The 18,032-nt window shown below is 43.3% G+C and overlaps 2 protein-coding genes and 1 pseudogene across 2 annotated transcripts; all 3 read right to left on the bottom strand.

The window, feature by feature from the left end:
- Window positions 1-412: 412 nt before the first annotated feature.
- Window positions 413-1,348, bottom strand: LOC131204685 (olfactory receptor 5AP2-like). Its single transcript, XM_058196194.1, has one exon. The coding sequence runs from the start codon at window positions 1,346-1,348 to the stop codon at window positions 413-415; it is 936 nt and encodes a 311-aa protein (XP_058052177.1).
- A 4,667-nt stretch (window positions 1,349-6,015) lies between these two features.
- LOC131204854 (olfactory receptor 5B12-like) lies at window positions 6,016-6,609 on the bottom strand (annotated as a pseudogene).
- A 5,088-nt stretch (window positions 6,610-11,697) lies between these two features.
- LOC131204691 (olfactory receptor 5AP2-like) lies at window positions 11,698-17,252 on the bottom strand. Its single transcript, XM_058196205.1, has 2 exons — window positions 17,005-17,252; window positions 11,698-12,385 (listed from the first exon to the last, which is right to left on the bottom strand). Exons 1-2 carry the CDS (start codon window positions 17,250-17,252, stop codon window positions 11,698-11,700), a joined length of 936 nt encoding a protein of 311 aa, XP_058052188.1.
- Between the last annotated feature and the right edge of the window lie 780 nt (window positions 17,253-18,032).

Raw genomic sequence — 18,032 nt, forward strand, 5'->3', positions numbered from 1 at the left:
GTTACACTTTATCAATTAATTGACATAGATATTCTATCAGTTTCGTCCACCTCATTGCCAATTAAGCAAGGAATTTTACATTTGAATTACATGGAAATGCAGATTCCATTGAAACTTTGTCTTACAATCACAATCACTTTGACACATTCTTCTGTCCATACAATACATCCATTTACACAGGGGAAAAATTTATGCATAATTTTATTTGTTTTAATTAATAAAAACAATTATTCATCTATGTAAAAACACATTGTCTTTTTAAAAAATAATAATAATAATATTGTTTTGGTACCTTAGATGCAATTTCAGCTCTTTTCTCGCCTGCTCAAAATACTATCAAGCAGTCAATAGAATTTTCCACAGAGAAATGCAAATATGGCTTTCTTTTTTAAATATGAAGGAAGCAATATTTTTATTTCAGCAATGTTATCTTGTCTAGCATTCTGCTAATTGCATCCTTCACTTCCCTGTTCCGCAGACTATAGATGAATGGATTAAGTGAGGAGATGATGAGTGTATAAAAGACGGATATAATTTTGTCTTTATCCAATGAGAAATTGGACCCAGGTCCTACATACATGAAAATGATAGTTCCAAAGAAAATGGTCACAGTGGCCAGATGGGAGGCACAGGTGGAGAAGGCTTTGTATCTTCCCTGGGCAGAGCTGATCTTCAAGATGGCAATAACAATGGCAATGTAGGAAATCAAAACAGCCAGAAAAGTTGTCCCTCCGAATACAGTGGATAAAATGAAATTCACAAAGTGAGCAATCTGTATATCTGAGCAGGACAATGGAAGAAGTGGAGGAACGTCACAGAAGAAATGATTAATAGCATTTGAGTTGCAGAAATTCAAGCTAAAAATAACTATGGTGTGCACTGTTGAATTTACAAAGCCACAAGTATAGGCAGCTATGACTAAGAGGATGCAAAGCTTTTTTGACATGACAACAAAATACAGCAATGGGTAGCAAATTGCTATGAAGCGATCATATGCCATCACAGCCAGAATACAAGCTTCAGTGGTCACAAAGATGACAAAAAAGAAGAATTGTGTGGTGCATCCTGTGAAGGATATGGTTGAATGTTCAATCACCAAGGTTGTCAACAATTTAGGAGCAATGGTGGTAGAAAGGCTAATATCTACAATGGAGAGATTTCTAAGAAAAAAATACATTGGGGTGTGAAGCCTAGCATCAATTCTGGTTAGAATGATTATCCCAATGTTTCCCAACAGAGTGATGAGATAGATGAGCAGAAAGAAGATGAAGAGGGGGAACTGAAGCTCTGGGTGGTCCATGAATCCAAGAAGGATGAACTCAGTCACAGTGGTTTGATTTGTCTGCATTCTTTAGTTCCCTCTGATAGAATAAAAAAGAGGGGAAACCTTATAGCAGTATGATTATTGTTGGATTGTCTGACAATGCCCAATTGAAAGGACTAAGAAAACCCCAAACTAAAAAGGAACAGTTTGCTTGGAAAGCAGGAGTGCTCACTGTTGTATTAATTACGGGGTCTTGATCAATATGCTCTTTTGAAAATACAATGGTCTATTGGAGTGCATGCATGCCATTACACAGACCTGAAATGTCAATCAGCAAAGGATGGATTCATACCTACCATCATCTTGAAAATTTCAGCAAGGATTTATTTGTGTGAAAGAATGTAGACTTCTTGCTAAAATGTATTTTCTATTGCATTCTAGTACTCTCCAAAGAAGGTCAGAGTGATTCAACACTCTGTGATGAGTTGTGGGATTTATTTACAGAATACAGAATAACAGATTTGGAAGGACCTTGCAGGTCTTCTAGTCCAATCCACTGCTTGAGCAGAAGGACCTGTACCATTCCAGACAAATGGTTGTCCAAACTCTTCTTGAAACGCTCCAGTGATGGAGCACACACAACTTCTTGAGGCAGCCTCTCATTAATTGTTCTCACTGTCAATAAGTTTCTCCTTAGTTCTAGGTTAAATCCTTCTTTAATGGTCTTCCACCTATTACTTCTTGTCCTGCTCTTAGATACTTTGGACAATAGGTTGACCTCCTCTTTTCTGTGGCTGCCTCTCAGATATTGGAAGATTGCTGTCATGTCATTCCCTGTACTTTTCTTCATTCACCTAGAGCAGGGGTAGTCAACGTTTTTATACCTACCGCCCATTTTTGTATCTTTGTTAGTAGTAAAATTTTCTAACCGCCCACCAGTTCCACAGTAATGTGCCATGTATCATCGTCTGCGCATTCCTCTCGCGCATCATGGATTGGGTTGGGGGGGGTGCCGGCTACCAGCTCTGCTTGTCTGTTACAGCTGGGTGGTGTGGGCGGAGATGCACGAGCTATTCTGGGATGAGGCTCTTTTGTTTGCGGTCGCACTATAGCGCCATTTATTTTCACTTATGTAACGTGAACTAAACTTATGTGTGGGCAGTACAAATATTTTCAGAAATTTAAATTGTCACGGGGAATTTTATGAAAACCTAATGAAAATGTTTTTAAATAATTCTATGAAATTTTTTTTTAAAGTCAATTAAATTTAAAAAAAAGTGCTTCAGTACCAGACAAAACCCCTACCGCCCACCATGAAATCTGGAATGCCCACTAGTGGGTGGTAGGGACCAGGTTGACTACCACTGACCTAGAGTCTAGACATACCCAGTTCCTGCATCCATTCATTGCATGTTTTAGTCTCCAGTCCCCTAATCATCATTGTTTATCTTCTTTGCATTCTTTCTAGAGTCTCAACATCTTTTTTTGTATTATGGTGACCAAAACTGGGCATAATTGTTTCCTGTAGTCCTCAGCAAGACGTGTAATCAATTCTGGCAGGAAGTGTTCTGTGGAACAATAATCAGCATCTACTATGCATCAATATTTATCAAACTGCCCTCTGAAATTAATTCCTGTTGGTGAGATATAATCATTACATTTACAATTCGTTTAGGGCATTTGAAAGTAGCTGAACAAATTACAGTAAAGCCCTTTCCTGCAGCAGAGATCCATCTAATATTTTGTTTCCAAGTAGAAATAATTTTAAGTGAACACAATATACTACTCCACTAGCGACAAGATAGCTTCGTATCGACAGGTAAAGTTCTGATCACTACAGCTAAGCAGGAGTTTGTATATGTTGTCCATTTCAAGATAAATATGTCAATATATCATAAAGTAATAAAAAAATAAACTGATGACATAGTCTGTGTTACCATTTGGCTCAATATAAAAATATTAAGTCTCTTCACAGTAAGCTGGAAGAAGGAAGGAACCTATTGTTGACTCATGAACTTCATTCATTATTTCTGCATGTTATGTGTACAACAGATTTAATTTTCAGAAAGCGTTACGAAGAAGCTTCTGGAGTTTGGGTAACATGAACGTTCTAAATAATACACAGATCATTATTTTTACATCAGGACATTTGAATATTCCCACATTTGTCTTCAAAAATCTGATGGAGAATGAGGATGAGGGTGAAGATGAGGAAGATATAAACATTTAAAAGTATATTTGGGTATTAAAAGTGCTTAATTAACTTACCAGATTAGAAGTCAACATTGCATTTCCAAACATGAGAGATGAAACATTGGGATATAATTGCTAATTTTATACTTTTTTAAATCATTGGTTAAAAACCAGATCCATGAAAATCTCAGTTGACATAATTAACGTATCATTAAAATGCTCAATATGACCCTTGGCAAAATATACCTGAGGACCTACTGGGAATTCACATTTCCATTGTATAGGTATGGTACATAATTAGTTCATTATGTTGTCTGATCACTTTTATTTGAAACATTAACCTGCAGATGAAGGATGTAGAGATTTTTTTTTTTTAATTTACATTTATATCCCGCCCTTCTCCGAAGACTCAGGGCGGCTTACAGTGTATAAGGCAATAGTCTCATTCTATTTGTATATTTAGAAAGTCAACTTATTGCCCCCCCAACAATCTGGGTCCTCATTTTACCTACCTTATAAAGGATGGAAGGCTGAGTCAACCTTGGGCCGGGCTTGAACCTGCAGTAATTGCAGGCTGCTGTGTTCTAATAACAGGCTTCTTACCAGCCTGAGCTATCACGGCCCTCAATCATACTCTGAAAGTATGAACAATGAAGTCAAACTTAACAGTGGCAAAGTAGTGAAGATATCTTTCAAATCATGCAGAATCGGCAGTTCAGTGTTGCTTGTTAGACTTAGTCTATCCAAACATGGACTGGTAACATGGAGGTTTTCCAAATGTTCCTAGTCATTATTTGTCTAACTGGGCATATCTCCTTCCTTATTAGCTGCAGGAGATGAACAGGCTGAAATCAAGGGAGAGGTCACCAATTTTCTTTGCTTTGACCATTAGTAGTTCAGATTCTTGTAGAGAGCTTAAGTTTACAATAAATATCTTTATACTCATTTGAACTGCCTGGATTTTCTGATTTCCCTGGCGTTTGACAATAATCTGGACTACTCCTCTTCACCAAAATTTTCACAGACTCCAGAATACCCAAGTCATGGCTCCCAATCCCTGATCTGCAGCTGTAGCAGATGAGCCAGATGTACACTCTATCAGCAGATGCCAAGACAGCACAGAAGATGAAATGAAGAATTTTGCAGCCAGTTTTCAACAACTGACTCAACAAAGGATTCTGCCGCAGCCACAACCATCTGCTCTAGCTACTAAGGTGCAACTGCCAGTTCCTACCACACTCATCCCCAAGACCCCCAGCTGCTACCACAGAGATTCACTGGCAAGTCTGATAAGATAGGAACATTCCTAGCCCAGTGCAAAGTATTGATTGGCACCTGTCCTGGAGAGTTTCCAAAAAACAGATCGAGGATTTCCTTCATCCTCAGTCTTTTAATCGACTCCACTGCCAAATGGGTACTTCCAGTCATTGAAAGCAATGACCTCAAACTGGGCAATTTCCCAAACTTCCTTACTAGATTTAGAGAACATTTTAGAGACCCTATTCAGATAGAAACTGCCGAATAATGTATCCACCAGCTGTGCCAGGGCAACAACTCCATGGGAGTAGATGTTGAAGATTTCAAGCTCCTTGCAGCAGATCTGGATTGGAATGAGTCAGCCTTAAGAGCACAATTCAAGAGTGGGCTCAACAAGGCTTTAATCACACAAATGATACTCCATGGTCTACAAGACCTCTGTTGAATCACGATAACAGCTGAGTCTTGATTCACAGAACTTAAAGCATTTTTTGGCAGTCCCAGCCAGTCGCTTCCGAAGCAGCCTCCTCCAGTCCCTACCCCAAGCCTCCCTGTCCCTTTGGATTTGGATCAGTGGTGAAATCTAAATTTCTTTCCTACTGGTTCTGTGGGTGTGGCTTGGTGGGGTGATGTGACTGGGTGGGCGTGGCTATGTAACCATGTGACTGGGGGAATCAAACGACAGACACTCACCAATAATGTCCTGCTGGAGCAGGGTTTGACTAGATGACCTCCAGGTCCCTTCCAGCCCTGGATTATCCTCTGAAGCTGCGTTTTCCTTCCTTCCTTCCTTCTTCCTTCCTCCTTCCTTCCTTCCTTCCCTCCTTCCTTCCTTCCTTCCTTCTTACCTTCCTTCCTTCCTTCTTTCCTTCCTTTCTTCCTCCCTCTCTCTCTCTTTCAAAAATAAACCCCCCACCCCTGTGTTTTTTGCCTACGAATCCCCCTACTCCCAGAAAAAAAGGTTCTGACAATTGCGCGCCATATATAGTGGTAGGGGGTTTACGAGAGATTAAAAGCTGCTTGTGATTTTTTTCTATTTGTGACATATTTTAACGTTACATAATTTTGCAAATATAGAAATAGAAGTTCAAATACTGAGAACCTGTTTCAGCGGGGTGGGTGGGGAATAATTATTTTTACTGAAATATGTTTATCAGTATACAACCTGGGACATTTTTATGTATGGTTAATATTTTATTCTATACACTTGGGAGGTACAGGTGGAGAAGCCTTTGTATCTTCCCTGGGCAGAGCTGATCAGTGGCAATGTGGGAGATCAAAACAGCCAGAAAGGTTGTCAGTCAAACAGCAGCGGATGCATTGAAAATCACAAAATGAACAAAGTGGGTATCTGAGCAGGATAATTGAAGCGTTGGAGGATCATCATAGAAAAAATGATTAATTCTGTTTGAGTTGCAGAAATTTAAACAAAAATAACTGTGGTGTGTACTGTTGAATTTACAAAGCCACAAGCATAGGCAGCTATGACCAAGAGGGAGCAAAGCTTCTTTGACATAACAACAAAATACAGCAATGGGTAGCAGATTGCTATGAAGCAATCATATGCCATCACAGCCAGAAGCCAACCTTCAGTGGGCATAAGGATGAAAAAAAGAATTGTGTAGTGCATCCTCTGAAGGAAATGGTGGAATGTTCCATAACCAAGGTTGTCAACAATTTAGGGGCAATCGCTGTAGAATACAACCACTATCTATAATAGAGAGATTTCTAAGAAAAAAGTACATAGGGGTGTGAAGCCTATCATCAATTTTTGTTAGCATGGTTATCCCAATGTTTCCCACCAATATGATGAGATAGATGTGCAGAAAGAAGATGAAGAGGGGAATCTGAAGCTCTGGGTGGTCCATGAATCCAACAAGGATGAACTCAGTCATAGTAGTTTGATTTGTCTGCATTGTATATTTCCCTCTGATAGAATAAAAAAGAGAGAGGGAAAAACCTTATGGTAGTATGACTTTTTCTGTCTGAAAATGCCTGAAAATATCCAGAGGAGATTATGAAATCCCCAGACTAAAAAGAGACAGTTTGCTTGGGAAGCATGAGTACTCTCTGTTGTGTTATGGGCTATTGATAAATGTTCTCTTTTCAAAATACAACATTGTACTGGACAGCATGACTAGAAGACCCCCAAAGTCCCTTCCAACTCTGTTGTTGTTGTTGTTGTTGTTGTTGTTGTTGTTGTTGTTATTTCTGTATGTAGGTGTTTAGTGTCAATTAACAAACAATGGATCCATACCTACATTCACCTTCTTGCATATTCCAGGAAACATTTCTCTCTGTGAAAGGATGTAGACTTCTTTCTAAAATGTATTTTCTGTTAAATTCTAGGACTCTCCAAAGAAGTCAGAATGATCAATCACTCTATATCAATTTATAATTCTGTCCTATAGACTTCTGAATTACATCAGAAAAATAATTCACTTCTGCAGGAACTGTTCTATGGAACAAGCATTGCCATCTATTGGCTACAATGCCTCAACATTCATCACACCTGCATCTGAAATTAATTCCAGTCTGTGAATTATAACCTTTACATCTACAATTAGTTTTAGAGCATTTCAAAAATGACTGATCAGTTTACACTACAGCCCTGTTCTGCAGCACAACTAATATTTTTCCTCCAAGAAAAAATATTTCTTAGAAGAATGCCAAACTAATATTTAAATCTGTTTTTAGATTAATTTGACTTTAAAACTTGCAGTCTTCTTCCTGCAATATATTATTCCATTCCAACAAGATACTCTCACATACATATTTGAAGTTGTGGTCACCAGAGTTGAGCTGTGGTGTGTATTTGTGGTATACTGTAAATATGTTTATTATATCACAAGTAACATATATTGATTAATGGGCTACTGTAAACAATCCTTTGCTTCAATGCTCAACTAATAGGGTAAACCAGTAAAGCCTCTACTAGTAAGCTAAAAAGAAGAAGAAAACAACAACTATTGTTTCATGAGCTTCATTCTTCATGTACTACAAGAGATTTAATTCTCACAAAGAACCATGAAGAATCTTTTGGAGTTTGGGTAATGTGAAAATTCTAAGTAAAACACAGAACAATAATTTTGCATCCGAACAGTTGAGTATTTCTATATCTGCAAAAATATGATGATGATGACATTGAGGAGATGATGAAGTTATAAACATTTAAAAGTATATTAGTCCAAGTAGGAAATCTAAGTAGAAAGTATTTTTATATGAGACCAGTTAAGTCCCCTACATCTGTCTGAAAAAATATGATAAAAGAGTAGGAGGAGGAGAAAGATATAAGCATTTACCTTATTCGGCTAGCTCGAAGTGCTTAATTAATGAACTTAAAGAAAGATTCCATTTCCAAACATAAAAGATGGAATACTTGAATAGAATTATTCATTTTTTACTTTGTTTACCATTGGTTAAAAACCAAGCTATTAAAAGCTATTGGAAAAAATGCACTTGAAGACCTACTGTGAATTCATATTTCCACTGCATATCATAATTAGTTCAAATTTTCATTGCAATTAGTTAGTAATTGGTTAGTAATTCATTGTAATTAGTAAGTAATTAGTTCCACTACATAATTAGTTCAAACTTCCATTGCAATTTACTAAGAAACCTCATTATGTAGTTTGGTCATCTTTATCTGAAGCATTAACTTGCAGATTGAGGGAATCTAAAGATTATAGGAACTCAACCATACTCTGAAAGCGCAAGCTGTGAAGCCAGACCAACAATGGCAAAGTAGTGAAGAAACCTTTTTTAAATCCTGCAAAACTGATCGTCCAATGTTTCATATTAGACATAGTCTATGCAAACATGGATTAACAACATGGGGGTGGTGGTGTTTGTCTTCTTTCCAAATGTAGCGCTATCCCTGAAAGGGCCCCTAGAGTTGGATCCCTCTATCCCTTTCTCCAGGCAATTAGCTTCTTCCCTGCCTGGCATCTCCATATCTCTCATTGTGTCCCTTGCTCTGGCCATCAGCCTGCTCTGGTTGCTTGTCCATGCGTCTTTGCTCACCTGGCTCAGCTCACCTCCACTGTCCCTTGGCATGTCTAGCACCACTTCTGGTCACTTGCTAAATCAACTCAGATGTCGTCTGCTGCATCTGGTACCCCCACTGGTCACTGGAGGCAGGGATGGGTTCTACTTACCTTTACTACTGGTTCATATCATGCCCGCGCGCGCTCTTCTGTGCATGCGCAGAAGAGTTCTGATAACTTTGGGCCAGTGGGCGAAGCCTCCACCAGTTTTACTACTGGTTCTATAGAACTGGTCCGAACCGGGGACAACCCACCACTGACTGGATGGCTCACTTGCCTCTGCTCATTCGCCTCTGCCTTCTGTCCTCTGGTGAATCTTGTGACCCCTGTAATGACCTCAAGCTTCATAGGGTCAGTTGATATCCCTTCTTTGGAGACAATATGTCCAAGATAGTTGACAGAAGGTTGACAAAACTGACCACTTCTCTGGGACAGCTTCTACCCCTCCTTGTGGATTTATATCAGGACTTTCTCCAGTCACTCTTCATGTTGTTCTAAAATCTCCCTGAAGACAATGATGTCATCTAAATACCTTAACACCTGAATCAAGTTCATGTCTCTGACTGCTCCATAAATCACTGGAACATTGCTTGGGCCCCCAATAAACCCTGGGGCATCTAATTATACTCGTAGAACCCCAGTGGGCCAATGAATACCGTCTTCTCTTGATTGTCTGGGTCAGTGGTAGGTTTCAATTTTTTTTACTACCGGTTCCGTGGGTGTGGCTTGTTGGGAGTGGCATGGCTTGGTGGGTGTGGCATGGTGGGCATGGCAGGGGAAGGATACTGTAAAATCTCCATTCCCACCCCAATCCAGGTGAAGGATACTGCAAAATCCCTATTTTTTCCCGATCAGCTGGAAATTGGGAGGCAGAGAATAGATGGGGGCAGAGCCAGTCAGAATCTTTACTACTGGTTCTCCGAACTACTCAAAATTTCTACTAACAGTTCTCCAGAACTGGTCAGAACCAGCTGAAACCCATCTCTGGTCTGGGTACATGGGGAACTGATGTTACCCACTCCTCAGATCCAGCACACTGAACCACTTAGCCTCCAGTAGGCAATGTAATGTGTCCTTGATCTGTGGGGTAGTATACTGGTTTGGGATGGTCCTCCAGTTGAGCATGTGGTAAACTATGCACACCCTTAGGGACCCATTTTTCTTCTGGACACAACTATGGGAGAGGCATAAGGGCTCCAAGACTCTCAGATAATTCCTTCCTTTTTCATTCTGCTGGATGTTCTCTGAGGTTCTCCAATTCACGTAGAGGGATCTGCCAAGATCGAGAGATTTGAACAGCCTATCCTCTTGAAATTAAATTCAATGTTGGGCACTCCTAGCATATCCCACATCCAGCTCATGTTTTAAGAATAAATTCTACCACTTCAAAAGTTGATCTCTGGCCCTCTCCTTTTCTGGGGTGATGTATAATACCTGATGTATTTTGTATAAATGGGTCCAATATTGTATTAACTTTGTCCACACAAAGTCTAGATCTACAGGCAATCTGCCCATTATAGTTGGCAAGTGCAACCAGGTCCTCGACCCCTTGAGTGATATGTTTATCTTTCCAATTCAGCAACATCAGTCTTCTGGCCATGATAAGGGCACAGAGAATCCATATACATTATTTGGTTGTGAAATTTCAAGTACTAGGTATGTAGTTCAAAAGAATATTATCTGAAAATGTTAACTTTTGTCATATAAGTACATTTGTATAATCCACTACTTACTCCCAAATCTTTATAAGTATAGAAAATTGGAGAAACATATGTGTTAAAGAAACATTATCCTTATTATTATATTGCTAACATAATGCTGTTTTTGACAGTCCTTTTATATACAAACATAATGGAATCCAATATTTTCCAAATATTTTTTTTTGTAAAAGTGATGAATTGAGATTGATGATACTCTTGCTATAGAAGTTAAGACACTCTTCCATTGTGCAGGCCATACAGGAATCTCTATTTATTGCGCTCATTCAAATTGATTTATTGATAACAAATAGCTATATAAATTAAAAGTAAGGTTTTTAATTTTAAAGAAATTAAGCATTTCTAGTTTCTCAGATGTCTCAGAAGCTGAAAATGCTGCTGGTGAATGTTGTTAACAAAAGTTATAATTGTTAATATTGCCATTGGGTTATAGATGATAGATGATCATCTATAGATGATATTTATGTATCTTTTACTACAAAATATGTTAAACATTCAACTTCAACCCCATCAGTTGGTCCAAAGTCAATATCACCACTTCCATCCAATTTTTCCATTCCATTCCATAACTTTCTAACTGATGTAATTGTTTCCAGAGATATCAGAGATTTAGTATATTTAGTTTCTAATACTGTCCATTCAACAAAGATGATATATATTTATATGTCAAAGTTCTCCAAATTAACACCTACTATTGACAATCAGTACTCTACTCTACTCTACTTACAATTTGTCATTTAACAATTGACAATTGTTGGGGGCCTTGGAACAGGCTTTACAGTTTGTATGGGACTTACAACTTTTGTAAAATGGCATGTGATCCCCTGGTCACAAGAGCATATTTTGGGTGCTTAGCGATCAGTTTAGATATACCTCTCTTACCAAGTGCTCTATGATTATGTGACTGCTGTTTGCAATCAGTTTTCCATGAAAGTCAATGGGGAAGCCGACACTGAATATTGCAAGTAGGGGGGCATGGATTTGAGGTCCACTCTGCCAGCACTTTGAAGGATTTGCTGTCCCCTCCATTTATGTAAGGGAAATACTCTTATACAATAAAGGAATTGATATTAAATTCCTTTAATATTTTGATTCCTGGTCAAAATGCAAGCAAATGCTAACTCAAAATTTTATCAAGCTTTCAATAGTATTTTTCCCTCAGAGAAAATGCAATTATGGATTATTCTTTTAATATGAAGGAAGTTATATTTAACCATTTTTACTTCAGTAACATTATCTTGTCTAACATTCTGCTAACTGCATCCTTCATCTCCTTGTTCCGCAGACTATAGATAAGTGGATTAAGTGAGGAGATGACAAGAGTATAAAAGACGGATATGATTTTGTCTTTATCCAATGAGAAATTGGACCCAGGTCGTATATACATGAAAATGATAGTTCCAAAGAAAATGGTCACAGTGGCCAGATGGGAGGCACAGGTGGAGAAGGCTTTGTATCTTCCCTGGGCAGAGCTGATCTTCAGGATGGCAATAACAATGGCAATGTAGGAAATCAAAACAGCCAGAAAAGTTGTCAGTGCAATTACAGTGGATAAAATGAAATGCACAAAGTGAGCAAGGTGAATATCTGAACAAGACAATTGAAGCATTGGAGGAGCATCACAAAAAAAATGATTAATTGTATTTGAGCCACAGAAATTCAAATTAAATATAAGTATGGTTTGCACTGTTGAACTTACAAAGCCACAGGCATATGAAGCTATAACTAAGAGGATGCAAAACTTCATTGACATAGTAACAAAATACTGCAATGGGTTGCAGATTGCTGTGAAGCGATCAAATGCCATCACAGCCAGAAGGCAACCTTCAGTGGTTACAAAGATGGCGACAAAGAAGAATTGTGTGGTGCATCCTGTTAAGGAAATTACTGAATGTTCTATCATAAATGTTATTATTTAAATATTATTTTATTATTTAAATTTTTATACCGCCCTTCTCCCGAAGGACTCAGGGCGGTTCACAGCCTGATAAAAAATACAAAATAATACAATGTAAATACGATTAAAATACAATTAAAAAACTTATTAAATTGGCCACGGTTAAAATTTAGAATAAAAACCCATTAAAAACCCATAAGTTTAAAAACTAACCCAGTCCAGCGCAGATGAATAGGTGAGTTTTAAGCTCGCGACGAAAGGTTCGGAGGTCCGGAAGTTGACGGAGTCCTGCGGAGTTCGCTCCAGAGGGCGGAGCCCCACAGAGAAGGCCCTTCCCTGGGCGCCGCCAGACGACACTGTCGTGCCGACGGCACCCTGAGGAGTCCCTCTCTGTGAGAGCGCACGGGTCGGTGAGAGGTATTCGGTAGCAGCAGGCGGTCCCGTAGATAGCCCGGCCCTATGCCATGGAGCGCTTTGAAGACGTTCACCAACACCTTGAAGCGCACCCGGAAGGCCACAGGTAGCCAGTGCAGCCTGCGCAGGATAGGTGTCACGTGGGAGCCACGAGGGGCTCCCTCTATCACCCGCGCAGCTGCATTCTGGACTAACTGAAGCCCCCGGATGCCCCTCAAGGGGAGCCCCATGTAGAGAGCATTGCAGTAATCCAGACGAGACGTCACAAGGGCGTGAGTGACTGTGCATAAGGCATCCCGGTCTAGAAAGGGGCGCAGCTGGCGCACCAGGCGAACCTGGTGGAAAGCTCTCCTGGAGACGGCCGTCAGGTGGTCTTCAAAAGACAGCCGGTCATCCAGGAGAACGCCCAAGTTGCACACCCTCTCCATCGGGGCCAATGACTCGCTCCCAACAGTCAGCCGTGGACTCAGCTGACTGTACCGGGATGCCGCATCCACAGCCACTCTGTCTTGGAGGATTGAGCTTGAGCCTGTTTCTCCCCATCCAGACCCGTGACGGCTTCCAGACACCGGGACAGCACTTGATAGCTTCATTGGGGTGGCCCGTGTGGAAAAGTACAGCTGGGTGTCATCAGCGTACAGCTGGTACCTCACACGAAGCCACTGATGATCTCACCCAGCGGCTTCATGTAGATGTTGAACAGAAGGCGAGAGAATCGACCCTGCGGCACCCACAAGTGAGGCACCGCGGGTGACCTCTGCCCCCGCCAACACCGTCTGCGACGGTCGGAGAGATAGGAGGAGAACCACCGATAAACGGTGCCTCTCACTCCCAATCCTCCAACCGGCGCAGCAGGATACCATGGTCGATGGTATCGAAAGCCGCTGAGAGGTCTAATAGGACCAGGGCAGAGGAACAACCCCTATCCCTGGCCCTCCAGAGATCATCCACCAACGCGACCAAAGCCGTCTCAGTGCTGTAACCGGCCGGAAGCCGGACTGGAACGGGTCTAGATAGACAGTTTCCTCCAGGTGCAGGGGAAACTGATATGCCACCATATTTCTACAACCTTCGCCGGCGAAGGTTGGAGACCGGACGATAATTACCTAAAACAGCCGGGTCCAGGAAGGCTTCTTGAGGAGGGCCTCACCACCGCCTCTTTCAAGGCGGCCGGAAAGACTCCTCCAACAAGGAAGCACTCATAATCCCCTGAGCCAGCCTCGTGTCACCTCCTGAGTGGCCAGCACCAGCCAGGAGGGCACGGGTCCAGTAAACACGTGGTGGCATTCAATCTACCCAGCAACCTGTCCATGTCCTCGGAGCCACAGGGTCAAACTCATCCCAAACAATATCACCAAGACCGCCTCAGACGCCCGTCCGAATCGCCACAATTTTGGTCCAGACCGTCCCGAAGCTGAACGATTTTATCGTATAGATAACCGTTAAACTCCTCAGCACGTCCCTGCAACGGGTCATCCCGCTCCCCCTGGTGAAGGAGGGAGCGGGCCACCCGAAACAGGGCAGCTGGGCGGTTATCTGCCGACGCAATGAGGGAGGAGGCGTAGCAACGCCTCGCTTCCCTCAGTGCCACTAGGTAGGTCCTAGTATAGGATCTAACTAGTGTCCGATCAGCCTCTGAACGGCTGGACCTCCAAGAACTCTCTAGGCGTCTTCTCCGGCGTTTCATCCCCCTCAGCTCCTCGGAGAACCAAGGAGCCGGTTGGGATCTGCGCCGGGTCAGAGGCCGCAGAGGCACGACACGGTCTAAAGCCCCAGCCGCAGCCCGTTCCCAGGCTGCGGCTAGTTCCTCTGCCGTGCCGTGAGCCAGACCCTCAGGGAATGGCCCAAGCTCCATCCGGAACCTCTCTGGGTCCATCAGGCGCCTGGGACGGTACCAACGTAATGGTTCCGTCTCCCTGCGGTGTTGGGTAGCGGTCAGAAAGTCCAGGCGAAGGAGAGAGTGATCTGACCATGACAAAGGCTCTGTGACTATATCTCCCAAGTCCAGATCCTTCAACCACTGACCAGAGATAAAAATCAGGTCCAGTGTGCCTCCCCCGATGTGAGTAGGGCCATCCACTACTTGAGTCAGGTCCAGGGCCGTCATGGAGGCCATGAACTCCCGAGCTACTGTCGATGACGAGCCAGCAGATGGCAAGTTAAAGTCCCCCATGACTAAAAGTCTGGGGGTCTCCACTGCCACCCCGGCAAGCACCTCCAGGAGCTCGGGCAGGGCGGCTGTCACGCAGCAAGGAGCCAGGTGCGACCAGCAAGCCCATCTGACATCTATGACCCCACCTCACAAGAGGATTCACACCCGGCAATCTGAGGTACAGTGGTCTCCTCGGCTCTAGACTCTCTTTAATAACAACCGCCACCCCCACCCCTACCCTGGGCCCTCGGCTGATGGAATGCACGGAAACCCGGTGGGCACATCTCAACCAGGGCACGCCTTCAGTGCCCAACCAGGTCTCCGTGCGCCTATAATATCCGCGGCACCCCTGAATCAGATCATGTATTAGGGGGCCTTATTGGCCACGGACCGTGCGTTGCATAACATCAGGCGAAGGCCCAGGCTCTGAGGGTCTTGACCATCCGAGGCAGGAGAAGTCAGGGGATCGGGCACGCGATCGCCTGTATACATCGAACGCGTGACCCCTAAACCGATGCGATCCCCTTCCGCCATATCTGCCCCTCCCACTTACCGTGCAGATGGACTCACCCTCACACAAAGGAACACACTCCCCCATAACCTCCGAACCCATTTGATAGTCGCCACGAGCATGCGCTGGAACTGGTTTCCTCCCGACGGGCTACCCCCATCACCCACCCTAACCCTCCCACCCCCCACCCAAACCCGGCGGTTTCCTCCCCTTAAAATTTCCATTAAAACTCCCACCCGGGTTTCCCCAACACCCGCCCTACCCCTCCCACCCCTTAAAAATCCCTCACCCTTAAAATCCCCATTAAAACTCCCCTTAAAAAATCTATTAAAACAATTAGTTAAAAATCCCCTAAGTCTCCTGGATTTAGCATGCCAACTCTCGGGGTTCCAAAACCCGTCCTCAAGGTGGGCCCTCGGTAGTGTGGAGGGCCAAACCTGCGAGAGAGGGGAATCTCGCAGGGCAAGAAGGTCCGCAGTTGAAAATCTTCGCATATCAAAAAGTACGGTAAGCAGCCCATCAAAGCCGGTCAAGATGTCAACCACAGCAGAGCGGGCTCTCAGGCTGGCAGGACGGACCGCGGACATCTAGGGCTCCATGGGGCCGCTACTCCATCTCCAAACCCAGCGGCCACCACTCGTCCTAGGTCCAGATGACACCCAATCGAATCAGTCACTCTCCTCTGAGCCAGTCTAGCCAACCAATGATGTTTAAAAGACGATATATGGTCTTAATCACAGTCTTAATCTTGGTCTTAGTCTTAGTCTTAGTGAGGGACACGATCCAGGACAAGCCCATCAGATGATAAGGCCATCGCGTCGCCGACAGCCAGGATTCCCAGCCGACGCCGACGCCGCCACCATGGGCCATCCTAGTCCAAGCTGCTGAGGGTCCGAATGAGGGCCAACCTCACCTCCAGCTCCAACTCCCTTTCAAGGGATTGGGCCCTCCAGATGACTCTTCGGGCCCTCTGCCTCTCATAAGTCCGACCCTCTGCCTCTCCAGCGTTGATGGAAAAAACTCTGTCCCATGAGGAGGCCGCTGCCGCCGCCGCCGCAACCCGAAAGTTACACCGCGACCGCCGCGGCCAGCGCCCCAGCACAAGGGCCCAAAGAGAACGCTGATACCTGCCACTCATCCCAGGCCTCACCAGCACAGATGGCAAAAAGCGCTGGTGGTCAAAAGGCTCCAGCGCCGAAGCTCAAAGGCTCTCCAATAACAGAAAGCGATGACAAAAAAGCTCCCAGTCCCCTGAGGAAGCTGCTGCCGCCGCCGCCGCAAACCCGGAAGTTCGGAGGCCCAGCCGCAGCCGCCGCAGCAGCCGCCCCAGCAGGAGCCTGGAGAACGCCAGCCGGCCCGATCGTCCCCAGGCCACTAGCTCGTCCAGCCTTACCCCGTTCGCCGCTCCTGATGTTCCCCCGGCCGGGGCTGGGACCGGAAGGTAAAAAATAGCCATCTCCCGGTCCCAGGCCCCTGAAAAAGGCTGCTCCCCCGTTCCTACGAAGATGTTTCACTGCGCCATCTTGGGCATGCGCAGTTCAGTGTTGACAATGTTGTCAACAATTTGGGGGCAATGGCAGTAGAATAACCAATGTCTACAATGGAGAGATTTCTAAGAAAAAAGTACATGGGGGTGTGAAGCCTAGTATCAATTTTTGTTACAATGATTATTCCAATGTTTCCCACCAGCGTGAGGACATAGATGAGCAGAAAGAAGATGAAGAGGGGAATCTGAAGCTTTGGGTAGTCTGTGAATCCAACAAGGATGAACTCATGCACAGTGGTTTGATTTGTCTGCATTGTTTATTTCCCTCTGATTGAATAAAAATAGAGGGAAAATCTTATAGCACTATGAGTACTCTTGGATTGTCTTAGAAAACCCAAGGTTATGTAAGATCAATCAATCAGAATAGAGCTGGCTTACACCCAAAGTCCAAATGCTTCTTCATGTTGCTTGATGAGAATTAAATCTCCTGTAGTACATGAGTTGCAAATAGGAAGAATAACAAGATGCTAGAGTTGGAAAGGACCTTGGAGGTCTTCTAGTCCAACCCCCTGCTCAAGCAGGAGATCCTAGACCATTTCAGTCAAGTAGCTGTCCAGTCTTTTCTTAGAAACCTCCAGTGATGAAGCACCCACCATTTCAGTAGGCAAGCTCTTCCACTGGTTAATTGTACTCACTGTTAGGAAGTTTATCCTGAATTCCAGGTTTGTTCTCTCCTTCATTAATTCCCATCCATTATTTCTTGCCTTGCCTTCTGTTGCTTTGGAAAATAAGTTTACCCCCTCCTTGTATTTTCCAGGAAGCATTTTACTGTGTTAAAGAATGTAGACTTCTTGCTCCAAGAAGCTAGAAGTCTATTACATTCTACTACTCTCCAAAGGAGTTCAAACTGATCAATTATTTGAATTGTGTGGAATGAGATGTAATCTACTTTGGCAGTGTTATGTGAAACAATCATTGATGTCTATTGGTTACTAGGCATTAACATTTATCTAAATAACATCTGAAATTAATTTCAGTTTGTGACCCATAACCTTTACGGTACATTCACAAGTAGTTTTAGAGGATTTCAAACT

The sequence above is a fragment of the Ahaetulla prasina genome, chromosome 1 (assembly GCF_028640845.1).
Source record: "Ahaetulla prasina isolate Xishuangbanna chromosome 1, ASM2864084v1, whole genome shotgun sequence".
In the NCBI taxonomy this organism is placed as follows: domain Eukaryota; kingdom Metazoa; phylum Chordata; class Lepidosauria; order Squamata; family Colubridae; genus Ahaetulla; species Ahaetulla prasina.

Coding starts and splice junctions, on each gene's coding strand:
- LOC131204691 (XM_058196205.1), bottom strand. CDS start 17,252: ATGCAGACAAATCAAACCACTGTGCATGAGTTCATCCTTGTTGGATTC. Junction 12,386..17,004: donor GCCCCCAAATTGTTGACAAC/ATTGTCAACACT, acceptor TTAAATAATAAC/ATTTATGATAGAACATTCAG.
- LOC131204685 (XM_058196194.1), bottom strand. CDS start 1,348: ATGCAGACAAATCAAACCACTGTGACTGAGTTCATCCTTCTTGGATTC.